A 22,529-nucleotide genomic window follows, 5' to 3' on the forward strand; every position below is an offset into this window, starting at 1 on the left:
ATCACAATAGATCAAAATCAGTAGAGAAAGGGTATAACATAGATTAATTGAAACAATCAAATTGAGCCTTTCTGGATTATTAAGCCATTTGTTGAAAGTCACCCATGTTGTCAATTGATTTTTCTAAAATATGGGTTGGTTAGGTTATACACTATAAAATTTCACAGAAGTTTCGGTGAGCAGGTTGGATTCACAGCATCCTGAGATTTTTCTCAGAGCTCCTTTTATTCTTGCTTCTTAACTGATGTGTGTAAGACATTGGGTATAATTAATTATAGCCTGGGGGACAGAGCCTGGTTTTTAGGGATGCCTCGGGGCTTCCTCTGAGACCGTGCCTGGCACTCAGTGAAGTTTGCTACGCCAGAGGGAAAACGAAGAGAAATTAATCATCTGAAAATATAAAGACTTCCTACATTGACATGGACTGGCTACTTGGGGTGGGCCAGTGCTCATGACTTACTCAGCTTTTGAAAGCTGTAGCAACCCTAAGCATTCTGGGTAGGACCAGAGCTGACATAAGCGGTTCTTCCACAGGCCCTGCAGATCCAATGAGTGCAAACACTTCACTACTAGGAAACATGAAGCGTTTAACTCAATTTCTTGTCAGTTGCTGAGATCCAATCAGTGACTCTCAGACTCCTTTGCTCTCTTTATTGGTCTCCCCACGTCCTTCATCCTCTTCCACAAGCACCTCTGACCCACGAACACCTCTGTTGGTCACAATGTCTCCTCTCAGCACCTCGTAACAGGCTGCCCTAGAGCCAAAGAAGGTGACCGCTTATTTAATTGAAAGAATCTAGTTTCCCACTTTTCCTTATGCTTAATCTGGTTCAAAGTACCTTTATACCAATTTTTATATATTTTGTACCTTATTGAGGTTAATATCGCTAGTACAAATATTTAATCTATTAGACTTAGACTCCCCACCCAGCACTGGGTAAAACCTGTAACATGGTTAAAACCTATATATTATTGATAGTATTTAGGATTATTTTCTTAAATCTCATATGTATATGCACACACACACACACACACACACACACACACACACAATTTAATGCCAAATTATTTAAGTAGATATAAGGAACTGAGTGGTAGCGATGAATGTCAATACATTTTCTTTATTATAATGTAAGTTGTATACTCTATTATTTGTATGATGTCTGCATATATCCAGGTGTGTGTCCACTTGTGTGTAATATATGCGGAAGCCAGAGGCCTGTCCCTAGAATCATTTTTTGGGAGCCATCTGCATTGTTTTAGATGTAGGGCCTCTCACTAAGATCTGGAACTCATCCATTCACCTACACTGGCTGGACTGCAAGCCCCAGAAATCCTCCTGCCTTCCAGTGCTAGAATCCTAAGGACCACATGCTGAACTATTTACCCGAAAGCTGAGAATCAAGCTCCGTTCTTCAGGCTGTCAAAGAAAACACTTTATCCACTGAGCTATAATCCCTGGACTTATAATTTGTTATTATATATTTAAAAATCTGATTCTTCTTTACCTTGCACATTTCATTTTAGCCCCATATACATGATTCCTTCAGTCACACCTTAGTAAGTAAATTGGATTGACAGCCATGTTTATATCTGCATCCACACATGTTTATTATTGTAGTTGTAAAAGATGTGTAGAATTACTGGGGCAACTTAAGGCTGGTGACTAATGAGGCAGTATACTACAGTTAAACATTTATTACCTGCATTTATTTTTCTGTAGATAATCTGGAGCCTGCTCTACCTGTCCCTTCATATTGCCTTCAGATATTGCACGTCAACACAAAGTGACTAGGCTTAACTATTCTACATAACACCCAAAGCTATCAAAGTGGTCATCTGACGACAGGTAAGCGTATATTTTTCGCCTGTAGTTCCATTGGTCATACTTACAAATAAAACAGACGAAACCTAACTGCTTCCAAGTACACAGAACATTGCAGAATTGTTCACAAGGAAAAGCACCATGCAGGAGTACGTGTGGTCAAACGGAATCTTGACTGTTTGTTGATCAACTTCAGCTGCTAAGAAGCAAGAGGTGGTTTGTGGGATGTGCTACTTTCCCAGGGGAAGGGATCGGGGCCTTAACACTATGAACTGTTAGCAGAGTGCCAGCAATAACTCCCTTACCCCCAGGGTTTATGGAATCTCAACCCATAGGTTCTCAGCCTCAATAACTGGCAGATGCCCGTGGTATAGTGTGGAGTGCACCATAAATCCAACCAGAGGGTCCTTACTTGTTCACATGCCTTATACGGCACTCTTGCACCTGAGGGCACACTTTCCTTTCCAGGCATATAGTTACTGTCGCTCTTAGAGGTCATAGCTGGATAATATTGAGTGTAACTTTTTTCCTCCTCGGGTAGCATGGATAACTCCTTCAAATGCTATGGAAGATAGTAAGGATGGAACTCCCTGGTCCATACCAACTTGATTTCTCCCTATCTAGGACTCAAGTATGTTATGTATTCAATATCAATGTCTTCCCATCACATTCTAGAGGATAGCCAAGAGCAGTCACAGTAGACTCTAATGCTTAGAGGTCTGTGAGACCTCGTTGGGCACCAACTCTGGTTAATGTAAAGCACCCCTAGCCTTGGAATTTTTGTGCATGGGTTTGTTTTGTTTTCTTTTTTTTACAGTTTACAGACTATAGTTTATAGTTGGTAGATTTTTGTTGCATTATAGAGTAATAATGTTTGAGGTTTTATACCTGTGTATGCTCAAATTTTAGGAACCTTCTGCAGTAGTTTTTTCTATGGAGATTCCTGAAGGCCTTTTAGTATCAGTTATCCCTCCTCTACCATGCCTTTCCACCCTCCACCCTCTTCACGCTTCCTCTTGTGTACCTCCTCATCCCCAGTCATACCACAGGGTTCTGTTTTCTGAAAACCCCTTCTTGCCATGACACTCGACTAATATCCTCGCCTCTGAGGGTGTTCCACACGAGATTTAGATATCTACAGACTCCAAGCTAACAACTTCAGAGGAGAGAAAAACCAAGAAGGTATTTGTCATTCTGTCAATGCCTTGTTCAGAACTCTTGTTTACAGCTTTGCCAATTTTCCTATAAAGTTCAGAATTTAATCTTTCATATAAGTGACTATCATTCCACTTTGTAGGTGTACCACATGCCATTCATTCATCAAGGAAGATTTAGGCTGTTTCAAATTTCAGGATCTCATGAAAAGAACATAATTGAACATGATATGAGCAAGTATCTCTGTAGTAAGATAGTCCTTTAGGTATACCAAGAATGGTATAACTGAAACCATAACTGTGTGGTGGCTCTAATTCTAACTCTTTCCAGACCTTCCGTATATCCACAGAGACTGTCAACGTGACTCCTCCCACCAGTGAATAAGAGTTCTTTCTCCATGCCCACCCCAGCGAGTGTCAGTTTTATATCTTGACATTTTGACTGGTATAAGATGAAATCTCAAAGCTGTTTAGCATTTCAGTTTAATTTTCAGGGCTAAGGATCTTGACTATTTAAAAATTATTTCTCAGGTACTTATCTTTTGAGTATTTTCTGTTTAGTACTTTGCCTCTCTGGCTTTTTTTCCCTTGATGTTTGGCCCTTTTACTATCTTTGTATATTGTAGATACTAATACTCTGTCAGATATATAGCTAGCAAAGATGTTTTTTGTTTTTTTTTTGTTTGTTTGTTCTATAGGCTGTCTATTTACTAGAATTAAAACTCAGTATTTCGATAAGAAAAGTCAGGGGAAGCCTTACAAGTAGAAGGACTCAAGTATCTAGGTAAACTAAGCAAAGCAAACAAAAGATGTTAGCAAGCACAACGTGGAAGCATACAGGAAATACAGGATACCATAAAAGACCAAATCTTCAAATTGTAGGCATAGAAGAAAGAATCCTACATTAATGGTTTATACCAGATCTTTAATAAGATCACAGAAGAAAATTTCCTAAACTAAAGTAAGATAACCATACAGATATAAGCAGCCCATGGAGCACCAGCTAGACAAAACTAACAATGAGGCACCCCACAGTACATCAACGTTAAAACACTAAATATACAGAATAAAGAAAAATGTCTAAAAAGATAAAACCATACAAATACAAGTAGCACACTGAACCCCCACCTAGAGAAAACCCAAAAAGAAAATTCCCACAGTGTGTCATAGTCAAACTCTACATATACAGAATAAAGAAAAAAAATTGAAACCTGCAAGAGAAAGACCACACATATCACAATATAAAGGATAAAAGCTGATTTTAAAGGAAGAATTTAAGATATAAAAGAGCCTGGAGCTCAATAATTCTAAAAGACCAGGACTGCCAACTTAAGACAAAGTTAACCCAGAAAAACTGCCTGCCATAGCAGAAGGAGAAAGGAAAGCTTTCCATGATACAAGCAACCTTCAAAATTTAATATTAAAGAAAAATCGATAATCTGAGTACTGGAAGGAATATTCTGAGGTAAGGGGAAGAGTAGGAGTAGCTAATAGATTCTAGAAAGAAAACAAAGCTGAAACCCCATCCAAACAATCACAGCTAAGAATACAAACCAGCAGCAAGCATCGAAATGACTACAGTATACACTCGATTTTCACTAATAGCTCTGTTACTGACCTCAGCTCTCCCATCAAAAGACAACCCCGAGCAAAGAGAGTAACACTGGACAGGTCGCTATACCAGACTTCAATACCTTTTCAGAATGATAATAATAAAAATACCGTATGGGCAGAAAAAGTGTAGACAATTGAACAAAATAGAAGGGTCAAATATGGGTGCACAGAACTATAACTGTCTGATTTTTGACAAACAGAGGAAAAGTTCACTGGGAGAAGAGAAAGCACCCTCGACAAATGGTTCTGGAAGCCCGGACACACACATGCAAAAGAATGAAATTAGATTCATAAGATTCTCCTGCACATAAATTTGATTATAGATTTGAGTGGATCACTGATTTCAGTTTGAAACCTGAAACCCTGAACTGCTAGGAGAAAACCTAGGCAGTACCCGACAAGACAAGGGTGTAGGAAAGGACTCTGCAAACAGAACCGACATTTTAAAAAGGTGATACTGCCCCAAACTGACAACTCGGACCTCATAAAACTAAAAATTGCATTGCAGCTAAGAGAAACATCAGTCAGGTAAAGAAAAAACCCAAAAGCAAGAAAGCGTCCGCACCAGCTGTGCATCAGAGGATTCATACCCACAGTCTACAAAGAGCTACAGAGAAAGTCAGGGAAATAAATGCTCCAAATGAAAGATACCTAGGAATATAGACAGTTCTAAATAGAAGACATACACGACTAAATAATACCTCAAAAAAGGAATCATTCTCCTTATCAATGAAAGGAATTCAGATTGAATAGCTGACCCGCTCTCACTTCAGCCAGAACGGCTAAGATACATACTCTCTTCTGCCTGGCCCAATCTATCCGTGATGCTTTCTTTGGAACATTTTGTTTGAATTCCAGGCTTTCCCGTTTCAAATTTTATTTCATTTTGGGTTTTCTTTATAGATTGTCTTTATTAATTATAGCCTTGGATTGTTTTCATTATTTAACTCGACTTTGTGTTTGCTTGGTACTCTTCATTACAGCGTTTACCCTTTTTTAGTTTCTTTGTAATTATTTTTATTATTTATGAGTCCATTATAATTATTGCCATTTGAAATTCATTATTTTTTTGTATCAGCTAAGTCTCTTTTCTCAGGTAACATTATTATGGGAGCACTATATTTATTATTTAATTTTATTTTATTTTGTGAGATCATAATTAAAACATTTCCTTTTCCTCCCTCCAAACCCTCTCATATATCCCCCCCTCCACCCTCCTACTCTCCTTCAAATTCACGGCCTCTTCTTTTTGTTTCCCCACTAATTGTTACTAAATACATATTTGTTTATGATGTATATTTCTAAATATTCGATTTTCCATCTGTTTGATGCTACCTGTATGTTTTCAGGGCCAGCTGTTCAGTACCAGATAATTGGTATGTTCTGCGGCGGGGCCGCCCCCCCCGGGGAAGACAACTTCTCCCACTCCCTGATCTCTCCAGTGGGCTATAGTTCTTTGTATAGAGTTGACTCTGGTGTGCTGATTTCTAGCAGAGACTGTTGTGTAGTTTAGTATGTTGTTTCCTGAGCCCATTCAGTCCAGAACAAGTAACTCAGTGCCGGTGTTTGAATGTGGTAAGAGGTGGTCTCGGCTCAACCCTGGCATGTGGAGCATTGTGACTGAGAGAATGTTCACAGATAATCTGCAGGAGTCTACAGCAGGTGCTGAGGGCTTCTCCTCATGCATCTGGAGTAAGAGGAGTGGCTGTGTGTATCTAGGGTCCCACCTTCGGGTAGGGGGACCTGCAGGCACAGGCCAAATGGTCCTCCAGTGAGCTGCAGGTGTGAATGTGTTGAAGGTGGCAGGGCTGTCTTGTTTCTCCATGGAGGGGAAGGGCCAGCCTGTGGGAAAGGAGCATGTGGCCCTCACGGAGCAAGTGGAGCTGTGGAGGGTGTGAGTCTGATGCCCTTGACCGGAGGAGAGGGATGGATGTATTTATGCATTTTAACATGACAGGGAAATGAACTGCAAAGCGTTACTTCTAAATGTTTACCGTGTTAAATATGGTAAAGACCACAGTCATGTGAACTCATGGATTAGTAATGATCTACTGTTTCGATTGCATTCTGCACACAAGAAAATTACAAGGCCGGGCCCTCACTCCTTGTAACTGTCTCTACAATCTACAAGAAAGCTCTTTTCTCCATAAATGCCTTTTGGTATTTTCTCAGTGATTTTTCTCTGGGTTTTCTTTCTTAAATTTTCAAGCCAAAAGGAGACTGGTCACTTTGAATTTTAATTTTCAAGTGTGGTAATAAGCTCAGGTTGGTGAGACAACACCCAAGGCCCACTGCTATCTTCTACCAAGGGTTATAATCCACCTTTCCCTCTGTTTTCTGTAAGCATCATGCACTTCTAACCACACTATTTTTGGCACTCGAATGTTGCAAATTGATCTTCAAACAGAAATGATACTGTTTTAAAACCTAACAAATGAGGAGCTGGGGGAGATCATTAGCTTAGTTTCCAAAAAGAAACAATTAGAAAGATTATAACACACTGTAAAGATACACACCATTTAAAAGTAATTCTTGACAAATATGTGGGGATCTTTGCCCAATTTGTAACCACAGTAGAATATTAACCTAATACAAGTGTTTTTCACTAAAAACCAGTAACCACTTTATAAGCCTTATCTGTCCATGCCTGAACCTATTTTGTTGCTGGTCTCTTTGATATTTTAGTGGGCTTTTGTTATGTGAGCAATTCCCCTCTGCCAGGATATAACATAGACACACATACAACACACACACACACATGCACATACATGGGCAAGCACAGATGCATACATACACTCATACACACATGCACACAGACAGATACACACACACACACACAGACAAATGCACACACACACACATATATACATACATACACACATAAAGGTGCATGCACATGTGGGCACACACACACACACACCCCTCACTCCTATAAGGAAGCCACCCCTCTACAGACCAAAGTAACAAGTTCACCAAAGTCCACATGTTTGAACCAGTGGAATTTTTTTTTCAAAACCTATTTTTAATGACGGTTCATCAATGTTTTAACCTTCCTCGTAGCCCACCACCCACCAGAGGTAGTGGGAAAGACAGGATATGGGGGAAATGGACCCGTTTAGAGAGGTCCTTTTGAGAAACCCCCATTTGTACTGTCTGGAAATCAGCAGTTCAGTTCACTGGTCAGCAGCAGCGGGCCGACCCACTCACAAACACTTCACAGAAACACTAGCAGTCCATTTCGGTAAGAGTCAGGATAGCAAACAAGAATCAGCAGCGGTGGCACTACCTAGCAGAGACAGTCAGGCCTTGGCCTGGGCTCCAGTCAGCAGGAGGGACCAGGGAAGAATGCCAGGAGAAGTTCTCGGCTGTGCCTCTCTCAGGGAAGATCGGAGAAGACGCCAGACCCACAAACGTTGCACAGCTAGCTCTCTAAGCAAACCAAGCTCAGCCCCCGTCACTGTCCCTCAAGTCCTATTTATACCCTCCAAACATCACGTGGCCCAGAGAAGGGGAATGCTAGGGGGATGAGGTGGGAGTGGGTAGCTGGGTCAGCAGCCTCTTAAAGCGGAAGAGGAGGGGACATGGGCTACGGGGGTTTATGGAGAGGAGACCAGGAAGGAGAACAATATTGGAAAAGTAAATAAATAAAATAATGAGTTTAAAAAAGGACTAAGGCAGACTAGTGGGATTTTGCGGGGTGAGTTACAGGTGTACAGATGACTCAGACGTATCCCCTGAAATCACAGCACGGGAACTCCCGTGAAGCTCCACAGGCCTCAGAATCTCCCCTCCTCTGAGCATCACTCACTGCTCAGGGCTCCTGCCTCAGCAGCGTACCCACCTCCGTATCCTTGCCTCCGATCCTGGTGAGAGTTTCAGCCTCCCCTGATTTGTGAAGTTTGCTGGCCTTCTGTACCTCCTGTCTCTGTCCCAGAGGGAAATACGTAACACGTGAGAACAAACTGCTAGAGAGTAGATTCAGTGTACCAAAGCATCCCTGCACTAGTCAGGTTTTTTTTTTTTTTTGTTGTTTTGTTTTGTTTTTTTTTTTTTTTTTTTTTTTTTACCACTGTGACCCATTGCCTCAGGAAATTCACTTTAACGGAGGCAAGATTTATTTTTCCTTGATACTTCAGAGGTTCTAATCACCAACACTTCGTTCTTTTGTTGGGGACACTGTGGGAACTCCGAGGCAAGGCAGTGTGGGACACATTGTTCCAAAGATACACACAATGGGAGTCAAGAAGAAAGGCAGAAAAGGCCACAGTCCTGGAGTTCCCTACAGAAGCACACCAGGGAGCTAACTTCCTTCCCTTAGTTCACAAGTTAAAGGTCCAACCATTTCCCAGCAGCACCAAAGGCAGACAGCGGCCAGGCCTTCATCACTACAACACTGGGGAATGTTTAGCATCAAACTCTTCAATTTCTATGGGGAGAAGTTTTCAGGCTGTGAATGTTTCAGAACTCGAGTGCTGTTGAGTGTTTCAATCCTTCGGGATATTTAGACACACAGAATATAATAAAAATGTCAAGTGGGTTTTCTTTGGCCTATTTTTACTCCCCGAGCCCGTAATCAAGTAGTCTATTTCTGACCCCGTGTATTTTACGTCAGCACCAGCAGTTAGATCTAGCGGCTCACAGGTTACTCAGGCCAACTTTCTTGATATCACCAAAACTGTCTTATTTTAAAATTAGAGTATCAAAGGATTTTTTTTAAATTGAATTGATTAATAAATACTGTAAAAAGGACATACTTAGCAATAAGAAGGATTCAGAATTTACTGAAGCGTATCCCTTTATCCATATTATTTTTATATACCCACAACTACATTATAGGTTAATTTGAATATTATGCAATTAGGTCAGTAGCATAAGACATGAGAATTCTGATGAAATTTTAAAATTAAGTAAACAATTTTATTTTATAATTGAAGAGAGTATTTGCATACTACATTTTGATTATGACCCTCCTTCTCCCAAATACCCCCCTACGTTCCCTACCTCCCGACTCCCGGAAATCCACATCCTGTCTTTAGAGAGAGAACCATATAATAAAACAACTCAAAGTGAACGCAGGTCAACTTGAATAGGACCAAACAGACAAAAAGAAAATAGTGAAGAGCCGAGGATAAAGCATGAGAAACTTATACAGACACAAAGTCACAAGGCAAGGTCACAAGCCAAAAATATAAAATTGTATGTGTGTGTGCATGTGTGTATGTGTGTATGTGTGTATGTGCATGTTTATGTGTGCATGTATATGTGTGCACTTGTATGTATACATGTGGGTACAAATGTGTATGCGTGTGTGTGTGTGCTGTACATGTGGAGGACAGAAGACAACTTTTGGGAATCAGCTCCCCACTTCCACCATGCTGTTTCCTGGGATTGCTCTCAGGCTCTCAGGATTGGTTCCAAACACTGTTACCCACTGAGGTGCCTTGCTGACTCCAGTCTTCACTTCATGTCATTATTGTGTCTGGCTTTAGCCCCCAGGTCCTCCCTCTCTATTTAGTCTAGAATAGCTTGTTACTACACTGTACATTCTTAGAAATAAAAAGTTTACCATTTAAAAATTCCTAGTTGCACTGATTTCTTACCATCCACTCTCCCAAATAGAACTGGAGACACATTTGTCATTTCCTTCCTAAGTTCTTCTAAATGTATGATTTCAGACTACTTTAAAAATTGTCAATATATGGCTAAGCAATATATGTAATATAGATCTAAAAAGAAAATAATACAATATAAAATATAATAAACTTTATTTAATCATGGTGTCAGCCAAAAGTTGAATTTTTTGATTTTTTTAAAATTATGATTTATATTTCATGTATTTTCTATATTGTCTAAAACTTGTGTAGCTACAAAAAAAATCCCTCTACAACATCCAATAAAAATAATAAAATAACTCATAAAATTGCAGGTGTACCTCTGGGATTTATGAAATTACAATATCATTTAAATTAATCAGGCAAATATTGACATAGAACAGTAATAAAACCAAATATGTACAATTTTTAATAATAACTGCTATACTGAATGATTTTCTTCTTCTGGGTTTTTTCTCTAATGTCTGTTATAGACATCATTAAACAGCAGTTATCCAACTAGTCTGTAAAGAAACCTTCACTAAAATACCATGCTCAGTTACGTCACTGTTGTCAATGGCAGTACAGTTCAATTCAGATAAACATTCAATGCAGACCCTGTAGCCTGGAAACCACACAGGATTCACTTGTCCTTTACAATAATATCTTTGTGTGAAGCCTTTTATAATTAAAGTTGATAAGATGCTCTTATAGATCCCACTGGAAAGGACTCGAGAGGCCCTCACCTTCCTGTCAATATGTTAGCACACAGAGGACATTATACTGTATACCTCTGACCCAAAAAGAACACACGAAAGGATCTCTTTGTGTGCATGTATGTAGAATGTTCAAAAGGAAAATCCATAAGCATGGAATCACAGACATCAGGTGTTTTCTTAGGATAGGAGGACCCAAAACGAAGAGGGTGTTCAGAAAGAGGTACCATTCAAAGGCACAGAGATAGAGCTGTGTGGAGTCTGTGAGGGCAGAGGAGTTTTGTACAGTTGGCTTTGATTCACAAGGCACTGAATGTATGCTCTAAGCCTGCTAAGACAATACACTTTAGGTATTCTCAGCACACACACACACACACAGGTGTGCACACACATGCACATGCACACATGCACATATATGCACATGTGCACACACACATACACACACATGCATGCACATGCACACACACTCCCGCTCGTGCACACAAACACACATGCACACACACACATGTACACACACACGTGCACACGCATGCCCCCCACATGCATGCACACACACACACACACATGCATACAGTAATGAACATTAAATGAGGATATGAGTGGTGTATTAAGCTGAAGGCAACTGAGTTGTCATTCTACAGTTTAATGCACGTTAAAGTATTCTTTGCATCTTAAATACACGTGTGCGTGTGTGTGTTCTTTGCATCTTAAATACACGTGTGCGTGTGCATGTGTGTGTTAAAATCATGTACACATTTACAAAAAAAAGAGAAACTATAAAAGGAAATAAACTTAGCTATAGTCTGATTTTTGGAAAGCATTTCACACACACACACACACACGTATGTGTATGTATCTGTATATTCACAGAAATGTGACTTTTTTCTGTAATCTCTATACCTCAAGAAAGGATGTGGAGGTAAGGTTTCCACATTGTAGAATTTCTTATATATTAAACTGTGCATCATTTCCTCCCACAGGAACGTTTTACATGTTCTTAGGGTGTGTGTGTGTGTGTGTGTGTGTGTGTGTGTGTGTGAAAAGTCTTGATATATATCAAGTCCTTCAATAGGTAAGCATATTATCTGTGTAGTTAGTAGAAAGTCTTTGAAATGAGAAAAGATCAGGGAGGAGGAGGGAGGGGGAGGAGAGATTCACAAAATGGCCAGTAATCCTAATTTTGGAAGGGCAATGTTTTGAATTAAAATATTAAGGCTTGGTGATGGCTTAGTTGTTAAGCGCTTGCCACAAGATTACGAGGACCCGAGTTCAGTCTTTCAGAATCCACATAAAAACGTTACATATACAATCCCAGTGCTGAAGAAACAGAATGAGAAGTGACTCCTTGGAGCCCCTAAAAGCAGCCAACTCAGCAAGCTCCCAAGACTATGCGAAACTGTTTCCTGAAAACTGAGGTGGAGAACAGTTGAGGGAAACAGTGTATATCAACCCTTAAAACGCATACATAGGCATGAGTACACGCACATGTGCTCACGTGCATACACACACACACACACACACAGTTATAAACCACACCTTGCACACATACAGAAGAAGACTTTTGTTGTGCAGTAGTTATGTTTTCTCCTGGCCCTTCAGCCCAGATTCTTCTCGTCCAAATGATTTCTTCCCATAATTATGTGCTTTCAGATTTTACCTCTTAATAATCAAGGCTGTCAGAAATTATTTTTAGTTTTGATTTTCTAATAATTATCAAAGTACAAGAATACTCAATATATTAATGAAAAATCACATGGTAGTTACGTTGAGAATGCTATTCTAGCAACTGTCAAGGGTGATACACAAAATCAAAAATATAACGCAAATTGTCATTTCTTTTCCACTAGGTTACTTCAGTCTCCAGTAGAAGTGCAGAAATGCCATCAGACTCTCCAGCACCGCTTCCAAACCCACTTCCTCCCGACGGAGGGTGGGGCTGGGTCGTAGTCTGTGCGTCCTTTATCTCCATTGGATTTTCATACGCCTTCCCGAAAGCTGTCACGGTATTCTTCAAAGATATCCAGGAAATATTCAACACCTCCTCCAGTCAGATCGCACTGATATCGTCCATCATGCTGGCTGTCATGTATGCGGGAGGTAAGGTTCTCAGGTGCGAAGGGATTTCTGGAGTAAGGGTGCAGTTCCCTATCTCCACCTACTTCAGATTGACTATATCCGTATATTAAAACTTTTAACATGTTGACCAGCGGAAATCAATCGAAAAGCACGATTGGAACTGCATCCTTAATGGTTTGTGGTGATTTCGCATGATTTATCTGTTTACTTCATTTGGAATCTCAATGGAATGTTTGTTAGAACGGAGAATCATTTGTACGAGTGAGGTTTGCAGGACTATCAATATTCCAAGTGACTCTGCTGTTTGGTTTGGAAAGAGCGCCATGCTATGATGTGGGGATTGTATCTCAGCATCGCCATGGCCGACCAATGGGCTTTTTTTGGAGTGAGGAGAGCAGCAATACTGACCAACCAGAGCACCCAGGGTCTAAACCACCAGCCTGGGAGCACTTAGGGAGACATCCATGGCTCCAGCTGTATATGTAAGGGTGGAGGGCCCTGTCGGGCATAGGTGGGAGAAGAGATCCTTGGTCTCATGAAGGCTGGATGCCCCAGTGGGTAGGAATTTGAGGGTGGGGAGGTGGGAGTTGGAGGAGTAGGTTGCGGCACATCTGCAGAGGAGCGGATGGGGGGATGGGGTAAGGGGATAACATATGAAATGTAAATAAAACTTCCAATAAAAAAGAAAACAAATGAAAAAGAAAAAAATGAAAAAAAAAAAAGAAAAAGAAAAGGAAATCTGTTCCTGTCAGTTTATAAAGCCACAAGGTACTCTGTTTAGTAGTGCCCGAAGTAGTGCCGCCCACCGTGTATTTTCTGCAGACGTTCAAGTTGTTGTATGTGGAATAATTCCTTATTATTTTAGGACTCTCCCCCCAAATGGCATCGTTTTATTTAAGTGGCTGATTCCAGCTATATTGTTAGTGTCTCTGTTAAAATTAGAGTGTAAAGCATGAGAGAGAAAGAATCCATTAAACCACCTCTCACTGGAGTGTGGAATAATGAAAATCTCTCATTATCATGTGACCCGTTGTCTTTAAAACATTCTCAACAGCAGACCAGACTTTTATAGATGTTTTTTGCATATAAATCATTACTTAAAACCTATGGGTTTTAGAACTTTCATTTGTCAACTGGTAATTTAAGTTTAAGGAACAGTTACAGATTCAGAGTAAAAGAATGTAAAGCTATCATTTAACTTATCTTATGTCAGTATTTACTATATAATTAAAGGTAATGGGATTCCTAGCGAGGGGCATAGAACATTAGCAATAATAACCAGTATGTATTGGAATTTGCTCTTGGCCAAGGCCTGATTCTTCACTTGATTTGCGTGGTATTCCGCAGTCCTTTTAAGAACCCACGAGATGATTTTCTTCTTTCTGTTTTGGGATGAAGGACATAAACAAATTAGTTTTCCAAAGTCGCATGGCTCATTTCTGGATATGCAACCGGAGCCTTGGTTGTGCTCTCAGACCTTTCTCTGCATATCTACAGAGTGGCAGAGCCAGGCTAATCCAGTTCTGAAAACCCAATGCAGTCTCTTGTTGTATATCATTGACACACATTCCACCTGTCCTGGAGGCATACAGGATATTCTGTAAGATGGCATCTCTCTCATGTACTACCAAAGCCAATGTTTGATCCATAAATAATCCTACTATGTGTGTGATAAGTACGTTGCCGTCAGCATGAATTTTCCACTATTTGTATCTTAACGATTCTAGATTAATCAGGATTGAATAATATTGATATGGTTAAACTGTTGAGTTTTTATTTGAGCATCAGCATTACTGTTTAAATCCTATTGGTGCTTGTATTTGAAAAATTATGACTTAAAAAAGATACTCTTTCTTAGAATAACTTTCGGATGCCTGTTTCAAGAATTGTATTTGCTATTTCTTATATCTACATAGAAATGTTTGATATTGTGCAATGCATCATGTTCTTCTATAGCTCTAGGGTTCTATGATGATCTTCTGATGGACTAACAGACTTGTCTTGACCTGACAGGTCAAGGTAAACATTAAGATACATTCAATTTTTTCCCCTGCCTCTTACATATAACTGAATTGAAAGCCTCTAGAGACTTGGTATAGGTCCATTGAGTTTGGACATCAAGTTCCATTTTATCTTTCATAGTTGTCTGTTGAAAATACTGTTGACTAACTTAAAGTCAAGAATCCGAGTTTGATGTAGTTAAGGGCAATTCCTGAGTCGTCACCTCTCGGCCTTTCATATGCAATACCCAATTCTCTGTGGCTTCAGGACAAGCAAGCTCATTGGAGGCTCACTCAGTGCTCACTGGTACCTTTCTTAACACCCTGACCTGTGCTTTCCTCTAAACCTACTCCCTGAGTTGGGCAAAGATCATCTGCAATATTCAATGTCAAGCCTTGGAATTTATGAACTTCATTTCTGACTATATTCTACTGGCCAGAACTGATTATTGTCCTGTTTTGAGCCACAGGTCGCAATAACTGTGAACATCCTAGAAGAAAAATAAGAACTTGATGAGACCCAGTAAGTCTTGGACAAAATTTCCAACTCAATGGTCATTGTCCCCAAGCAAAGGAGAGCTGGTTTATAGAGATGCCATCGTCATAGCATAGACTTTGCCCTAGCTAGATGGAAAGGAAGATATAAAATGATAGAATGGCATCATTTAAGTTAATATTTTAATTTTCTAAAGTTAGTAGTGTGATGTCTTGGTGAACATTTTCCACTAGGCTTGCCATATATAAATAATTTCATTTTATGAATGCATTTATTTCCTTTTTAAGATGTTTATGGTACAAATTTCAAGAGGCACAAAGGAAAACTATGTTTTGAAATAGTGTTTCATATATTCCATGCTGGCCTTGATCTCATTTCATAGTTGAAGACATAAGGAGACCTTGAACTTTTGATCCTCCTGTCCCTACCTTCAAAGTATGGGATAGCAGCACACCCATGACGTGCCCAGGTTACATAGTTTGGGGTTGATCAGAGGCCTGGCATAAAGGCTAGGTGAGTTCTCTACCAAATGGAGTATATCTCCATTCCTCAAATGAAAACTCTAGAAATTAATAAATACAATGGCGATTTGATATCAATAATTTTGGGGAAAATCATTAAGGTATCTAGAGTAATAGAAGAATATATTCTGTCTAAAGTGAATAGGTGTCTTCTGTGTGGTTGCTTTGAGAAAACAATTTAAGACACATAAAAATACTGAATTTGTAGGAGCTAATAATGATAAGATCTAGAAAAGATCCCAATAAGCCCTTGGAATATTTCCCCAAATCTTCAATTTATCACAGCTGTGACTGTTTGCATGTCATCACTGGCTATGCAGAAAATAGTACAGCACATCCCCAGGCTTTTGTGTAGTGGGAGGAGAACCCAAAAACCATTAAACTGTAGCACACACTGCTTGATGTAGTTTATGCATTCACATGGTTCCTCATACTGTCCACGTTTTTTATGTCTTATCCCTATAGCCAAGCTTTTATCTGTGAATAAAAACAGACTTTGTGCCAGGCATGCTGGTGCATACCCAGAGTCCCAGTACTTAGTAGGCAAACACAAGAAGAATTCCAAAAGTGTGAGGTTAGCCTGGTCTACGTAGCAAGTTCTAAGTCAGCCAGGACTACACATTGGGACCTTATCTCAAACATAAAAAGGGGCCAGATGTAGTGGCCCATGCCTAGTTTAGATCCAGCATACAGAAGCAGAGGTGCAGAGAGGGGCAGAGAGGGGCAGAGAGGGGCAGAGAGGGGCAGAGAGGCGCAGAGAGGCACAGAGAGGCACAGAGAGGCACAGAGGCAGAGGCAGAGAGGCAGGCAGGCAGATCTCTGTGAGTTCAAGCTGACTTGGTCTGCAAAGTGAGCTCCAGGACATCCAGGACTATATGGGAAGACCCTGTCTCAATACCAAACCAAACCAAACCAATCCAAAGAAAACAACAAGCAAACAAAAACCTAATCCACGAATGAACGGAGGAGTCAGGAAGTCTGCTGGGACACTGTGTCTTGTAAACCCAACAAGGTTGCTCCATCCACTGAATCGCAGCCATATGTATAAACAAGACATGAACAATTTCAACACCACCTGACATTCCAGTGTGGGCGGGGAAATCTCCTGGAACCCTACCTCTAGACGAAAAGCTACAAGCAATTAATGACTGATGAGAAAGGGTGAATCATTCTTCCCCAGAAATGAGCCTCCTGATTGGTTATGGTTATCTATTACCAAGTGGTCAGTCTCAAAATATACACATACAAGTGACACTTTTGTGTACCCGCATGTGCATGTTCAGTGGTAATAATTAAGGAGAAAAGAGTTCATGAATCTCAGTCAAGGAGAGAAGTGGAAGCAATGAAAGGAAGGAAAGGGAGTAAATGATATCATATTTGAATTAAAATACTTACAGTAATAAAATATAAAATTAAACAAAAATAAATACATCTTACCGCTAATAAAAACAATACATCTTCACAATAAGCCATAACATTTTATATTTAAAAATTATGCACATACACATAACAGCAACTGATTTGAAAGGGTGCATGAATTGGAAAGAGGGCAAGGAGAGGCAATATAGGAGGGTTTGATGGGAGGAAGGGAAAGGAGAAATTATATAAGTATGTTCTTATAACAAAAAAAAAGAAAAGGAAAAAATGCATTTATAAATCCGACTAACAGAAAATGACCGGTCCAGGCAATCTTCAGCCTTCAACAACCTTCACGGTGACGAATTCAGGAGAACTTTAAAAACGCCCTTAGAATGCACTAGTCTATGACAATCTCTCGTGAACGGGACACTGAGTAATCTAATGGAAGATAAACAGAAAGAAAACTTAATGTGTAAGCCAGAACGAGAAAGACAAATTTCACTTCCTTTTCCTGTAATGATTTACAAGTTCTTTTCAGCTAAAAGGCACAGTGCCTTTAGAAACCCAATATCTCTAGTAAGATGTAGGTCGCATACTGTAGGATTCACTCATTTAACTTGTAAACGTTGATCAGTTTTTGTTCCATTCTTACAGCCGTGTAAATACTGCCCCAATTAATTTGAGAACATTTTCACTACTTCAGAAACAAATCCTATATCTTCTCCCTGTGACTCATCTGTCTGTCTTTATAGATGTGCATACTCTTAGCATTCTCATAAATGCCCTGTGTCATTAGCTACTTTGATTTGAATAAAGCAAAGGAGTGTATGCGTGTGTGCATGCCCACATGTGCCCTCACGAAGGGTAAAAGTCAAAGGACAACTTGCCGTCCAGTTCTTCTTCCACCATGAGAGTACTGAGGGTCGATTTCAAGCTGCCAGATTTGGCAGCAAGCACCTTTGCTTACTGAGCCATCTCATGACCCCTCTCATTTCAACTTTTTAAAATGTCTACAACAATCTCACTGCGTTTTAATTGTGCTAGCCGTCTAGTGCTGGTCACTTGGCCTGCCCTCAAGGTTTGCATATCCAGTCAGACTCCGTTACAAAAAACTCACTCCTCCTCTTCAAGTGGTTGACCATCGGGGTTGGGTGTTCAAGGATGAAGAGCTCCCTCCCTCCTCCCCCTCTCTTAGCACTGGGACGTTTTCTGACTTGGACCTGTGCAGTTCCCATGCATGCTGCCAGTGTCTCCATGAGTTCATGAATGTGTCAGTTCTCTTCTGTCTGGAAGATGCTGCTTTCCTGGTGTTCTCCATCCTTGCTGTCTCTTAGCATCTTCCTGCTCCCATTTCCCATAGTTCCCCGATCCTTTCAGGGGAGGTTATGGATGGAGAGATTCCCCTTTAGGACTTAGTGTTCAAATCACTCACTCTCTGCACGTTGTAGAGTTTCAAGTATCTGTGTTAGTTCCCATCTCCTGTAAGAGGAAGCTTCTCTGATGACGGCAAGGGAGATACACCCACAGACTCGGCAGAGTGTTAGTAGGATCATTTTCTTAATCAATACATTCCTTTAACAAAACAACAATGTTTGGTTTGCCCATAGGTCCAGGGCTTATCTTCTCTCAAATTCTTGACCGCCCAAGCAGGAATGAAAATAAACATTTTTTTCAGAGAAAATAATTTAGAAGTCTGATCGATTTGATGAATTAGGACCAGGCATCAGTATTTTTACCTATTGGTAGATTTTTTTTTTTCAAGTGTGATTGACAACTTTTCTGCAGTGACTATCAAGCCTTCTGTCAAGAGTCCATTCACTGTCCTCGGCCACACCCTCAACTCTGTTTTATAATGGTTTCTGTCTGTAAAGAAATTTAACACACACTTCTGAAGTGACTTCAGTTTATATTTAACACCACAGTTCCTCCTTACAGAAGACAAAGTCAATATCTGACTGAAAATATTTCAATTTTTTTTCCTACATGGGAAAGACCTCTACTTATAAAGGCCTTTCTTGGTTGATGATGATAAATAAATTCACAGACCATGAGGTGAAAAGGCAGGATAGCTTAGCACAAAGCGTAATGAGCCTCTCCCAAGTTACTGAGGTTATATTCAACAGAATGCTAACTGCATTTGCCTAGAGAACATCTAAGAACTGACACACTCATTAGGGCTTTGCCGTCCACCTATTAATCATTACAGCGGGGTCACCCAGAAATATGGAGTGTTGTCTTGAGGTCTGGCCTGTGATGTCGGGGCTGGATCCTCTTGTAGTAATTAGTTGGCATCTGGGCCCTGGTAGCAAGGCATTATCCTCTCTTCTGATGTCTAAATTAAAAATGAGACTAATAACAGGTATGCAGAAAGGGTGGAAAAGAATGCAAATTACGTTGATACGTTACTTCATCCTCAGAATAATGGCACTAAATTACAGCAACCCATCTGGCTCCCCATATGGTCTCCTGGAGTTCTAGCAAATTCTGGCAAATAGGTCAAGCTGAGTGGTCATCCCATTAATACAGCACTAAGTGGAGGTAGAAAGTGTATTCTGATCTTAACTTCCTGCTTTATTTAGATGACTATGGAATTTATTGCGATGGAATAGGATAGTGTTTTTGTGTAACCCTATTCTGTTGCCCTGTTGAGAGACAACACAATGGGAAGTCCATGCAGGACTCCCAAATATAAATTTTGAGATGATCTATATGATTATTAATTATTTCTTATATTTTCTCCCCTCTAATTCAATTTGAAGGAGAAATGTCAGTCACTCCGGTGAACAGAACTGACATTGTCCCCCTGGAAAATTGATCTGTTCAATGACAGAGTTGAAAACCAAATGTGATAAAGAATAGACATTGTTTCATTATGCACCGCTGTGAGCAAAGGATCAGCATTAAACCATTGAACTTATTGTCCTGGAGGCTAAGAAACAAAAGGTTTTAGCATGACAGATTTGTGGGCATAATATACAATGTGTAGCTTGTATTTTTTAAATTTTGTTTTGTTTTTTAAGATTTAAAGAAAGCCCTTTGCTTTGTGCTTGTGCTTTATTGTACTTTATAATATTTGCATATTTGGGAAGAGCATTAATATAATTCATATAATAAGCTCTCTCTGAAGCAATAAAAGCAAAGATAGTTCTGTTCTTGTGTTTGAGACAGTTAGGGCTTTCCTCTTAACTTTCCAAATCCCAGAAGGTCTTCCAGGTACATTTGGATAATCATGTACATATTATACATACGCCATTAATCTAGATGGCCATCATTGAACAAGAATTTTCTCAGCTGCCCACATTTGGATACATCAGGCACAATGTGCATATATTTGGCCCTAAGGTGATAGCACCCACTCTTCCCTGCACACCTGTGGGGCAGTGGGCTATGAGAAAGCCAGAAAGCTTGGTAGAAATCTTCGAAGCCCCGGAAACCTCGGCCTGAAAAGGGTCACAGGACGGAAGGTTGCTTCAGATTTCCCATTCCGATGGCCCTCTTAGCTTCCGCTTCCCACAAAGAGACCCATGACCCTTATCACGTAGGATAGCACCTCCATGCAAATAAGGCATCCTCAAACACCCAAGCCAAACCAATAGGGGCTACCTGTTCTTTCCCCGAAACTGTATATATATAAATTCCAGAGCTCAAATTAAACTACTACTGCTGTGCAGTGCAAGGTCTTCTGCTGTCGGAGCGTTTTCTCGATCCCTCGCCAGTCGCCAGTCGCGCACTTCAAAACTGAAGGGGCTGAAACACTTTTCTTCCGTGGGCTCTCACGAGCGACTCCCGGAAGGAGAAAACTAAAAGAGCTGACAACACTTTCTCGCTTTGGGGGGCTGGGACGGAGGTCCCGCTCTGGTTTTCGGTGACCAGAGGCCGCTGTGGAGCGAGCCCCGCCCCGTCAGCTGCTGAAGGCCCTGGACCGGCTCAGCTGGCTCCTTCCACGCCCCCGACCCCGGAGTCTGTTCGCCCACCCCTGCTGGCCCGGCTTGGAGCTGATGCCAGCCGCCACCGCCAACCCCGGTATCCTGCAGTGGTTCCGTCAGCTCGAGATCCCTAGGCGCGAGCACTGCAGGACACACACCAATTGCATAGGTATCCGTTAGTTGTCATCGGAGACAATGATATCTAGATAATTCAATGTTACAAAATGTGATAAGGTCTTGAATGATATAACGTGTTCATTTACTTCTTTTACAAATATACATTCCATATCCATTGTGTAAACAACTTAGCCCAGTCGACACTTTAATCAGATGCTTTGCTTTCAAAATGTCTTATTTAATTATGACTGTGCGGTGAATCAGGGAAGAAACCAAGTCAGAGTCACAAAATTCTGTGGCGAAAGCAGATCTCATAGCTGCACGACCAAGCAGTATCTTTGAGCTAAAGGACGAACACTAAGCATTCACCAGGACAAAGGGACATGTTTGAGACAGAGAAAACTGTATAGAAAGGTCTCAACAGAGCGGAGAAGATTCCAGTACCCCAAGGGAGATTAATATGGTTGCTATACAATGGCAAGTTGGAGGAGGAAGAGAAGGAGGAGGAAGAGGAAGATGACCTTACAACCAGTGGTCCTCATGTCTTGTGCCCTCATAGATGTAGAAAACCACGATCTGAATATAGGAATCGAGGCATCATATTGATGTCCCTGGATAGCCAGAAGGACCACAACCAAAAATGTACCTTAAGCCAGGAGGATTTCTTCTCTTCCTTCACGGCGCTTCGTGAGACTCTCCTTACCTTGTAGGTAATCACCTTCTTGATGTTTCTCTTGAACTTTTCTGTTTACACCCCATCTCTATGTTGTCCTCTGTCCAGGTTGCCACTTGTCATAGGAACAGCAGACTGTTGTGTTATCAGTGAAGGCTTCTAGGTAGGCTTTATAGGAAGACAGTAAAGCTCAGAACAGGCACAAAGATCACAACCGTGAGTGTTCTCTTGAGTGAATTTTTCAAAATGTCACATTCAAAAAGGAGTAGCATCACCAACTAGAAGGTGGTAAATACAGGTGATTATCAATGTATTCTTGATTGCAACAAATACAAAATTAACAAATAATAAACTGTATTCTAAGGACCAATGAGCATCTCTTTATAATGTTTTTCTCAACTGAGCAGCATGCGCCATGTCTTTGCTTTTTTTATTCTAAAACCTCTAATTATACTCCTGAA

At 40.5% G+C, this 22,529-nt stretch overlaps 1 protein-coding gene across 3 annotated transcripts in view; it reads left to right on the plus strand.

Annotated features, from left to right (window-relative positions):
* The window catches only part of Slc16a7 (solute carrier family 16 member 7), a 105,582-nt gene that overhangs the window by 38,726 nt on the left and 44,327 nt on the right, over nucleotides 1-22,529 (plus strand). For all 3 annotated transcript variants that reach the window (XM_028752125.1, XM_028752123.1, XM_028752124.1), the window contains 2 exons: nucleotides 1,724-1,849; nucleotides 12,748-12,997. In XM_028752125.1, the coding sequence (XP_028607958.1) occupies nucleotides 12,778-12,997 (220 nt within the window). In that variant the 5' untranslated portion in view covers nucleotides 1,724-1,849; nucleotides 12,748-12,777. The remainder of the gene's footprint in view (nucleotides 1-1,723; nucleotides 1,850-12,747; nucleotides 12,998-22,529) is intronic.

Source organism: Grammomys surdaster, unplaced genomic scaffold (assembly GCF_004785775.1).
Source record: "Grammomys surdaster isolate TR1022 unplaced genomic scaffold, NIH_TR_1.0 125877, whole genome shotgun sequence".
NCBI lineage: Eukaryota > Metazoa > Chordata > Mammalia > Rodentia > Muridae > Grammomys > Grammomys surdaster.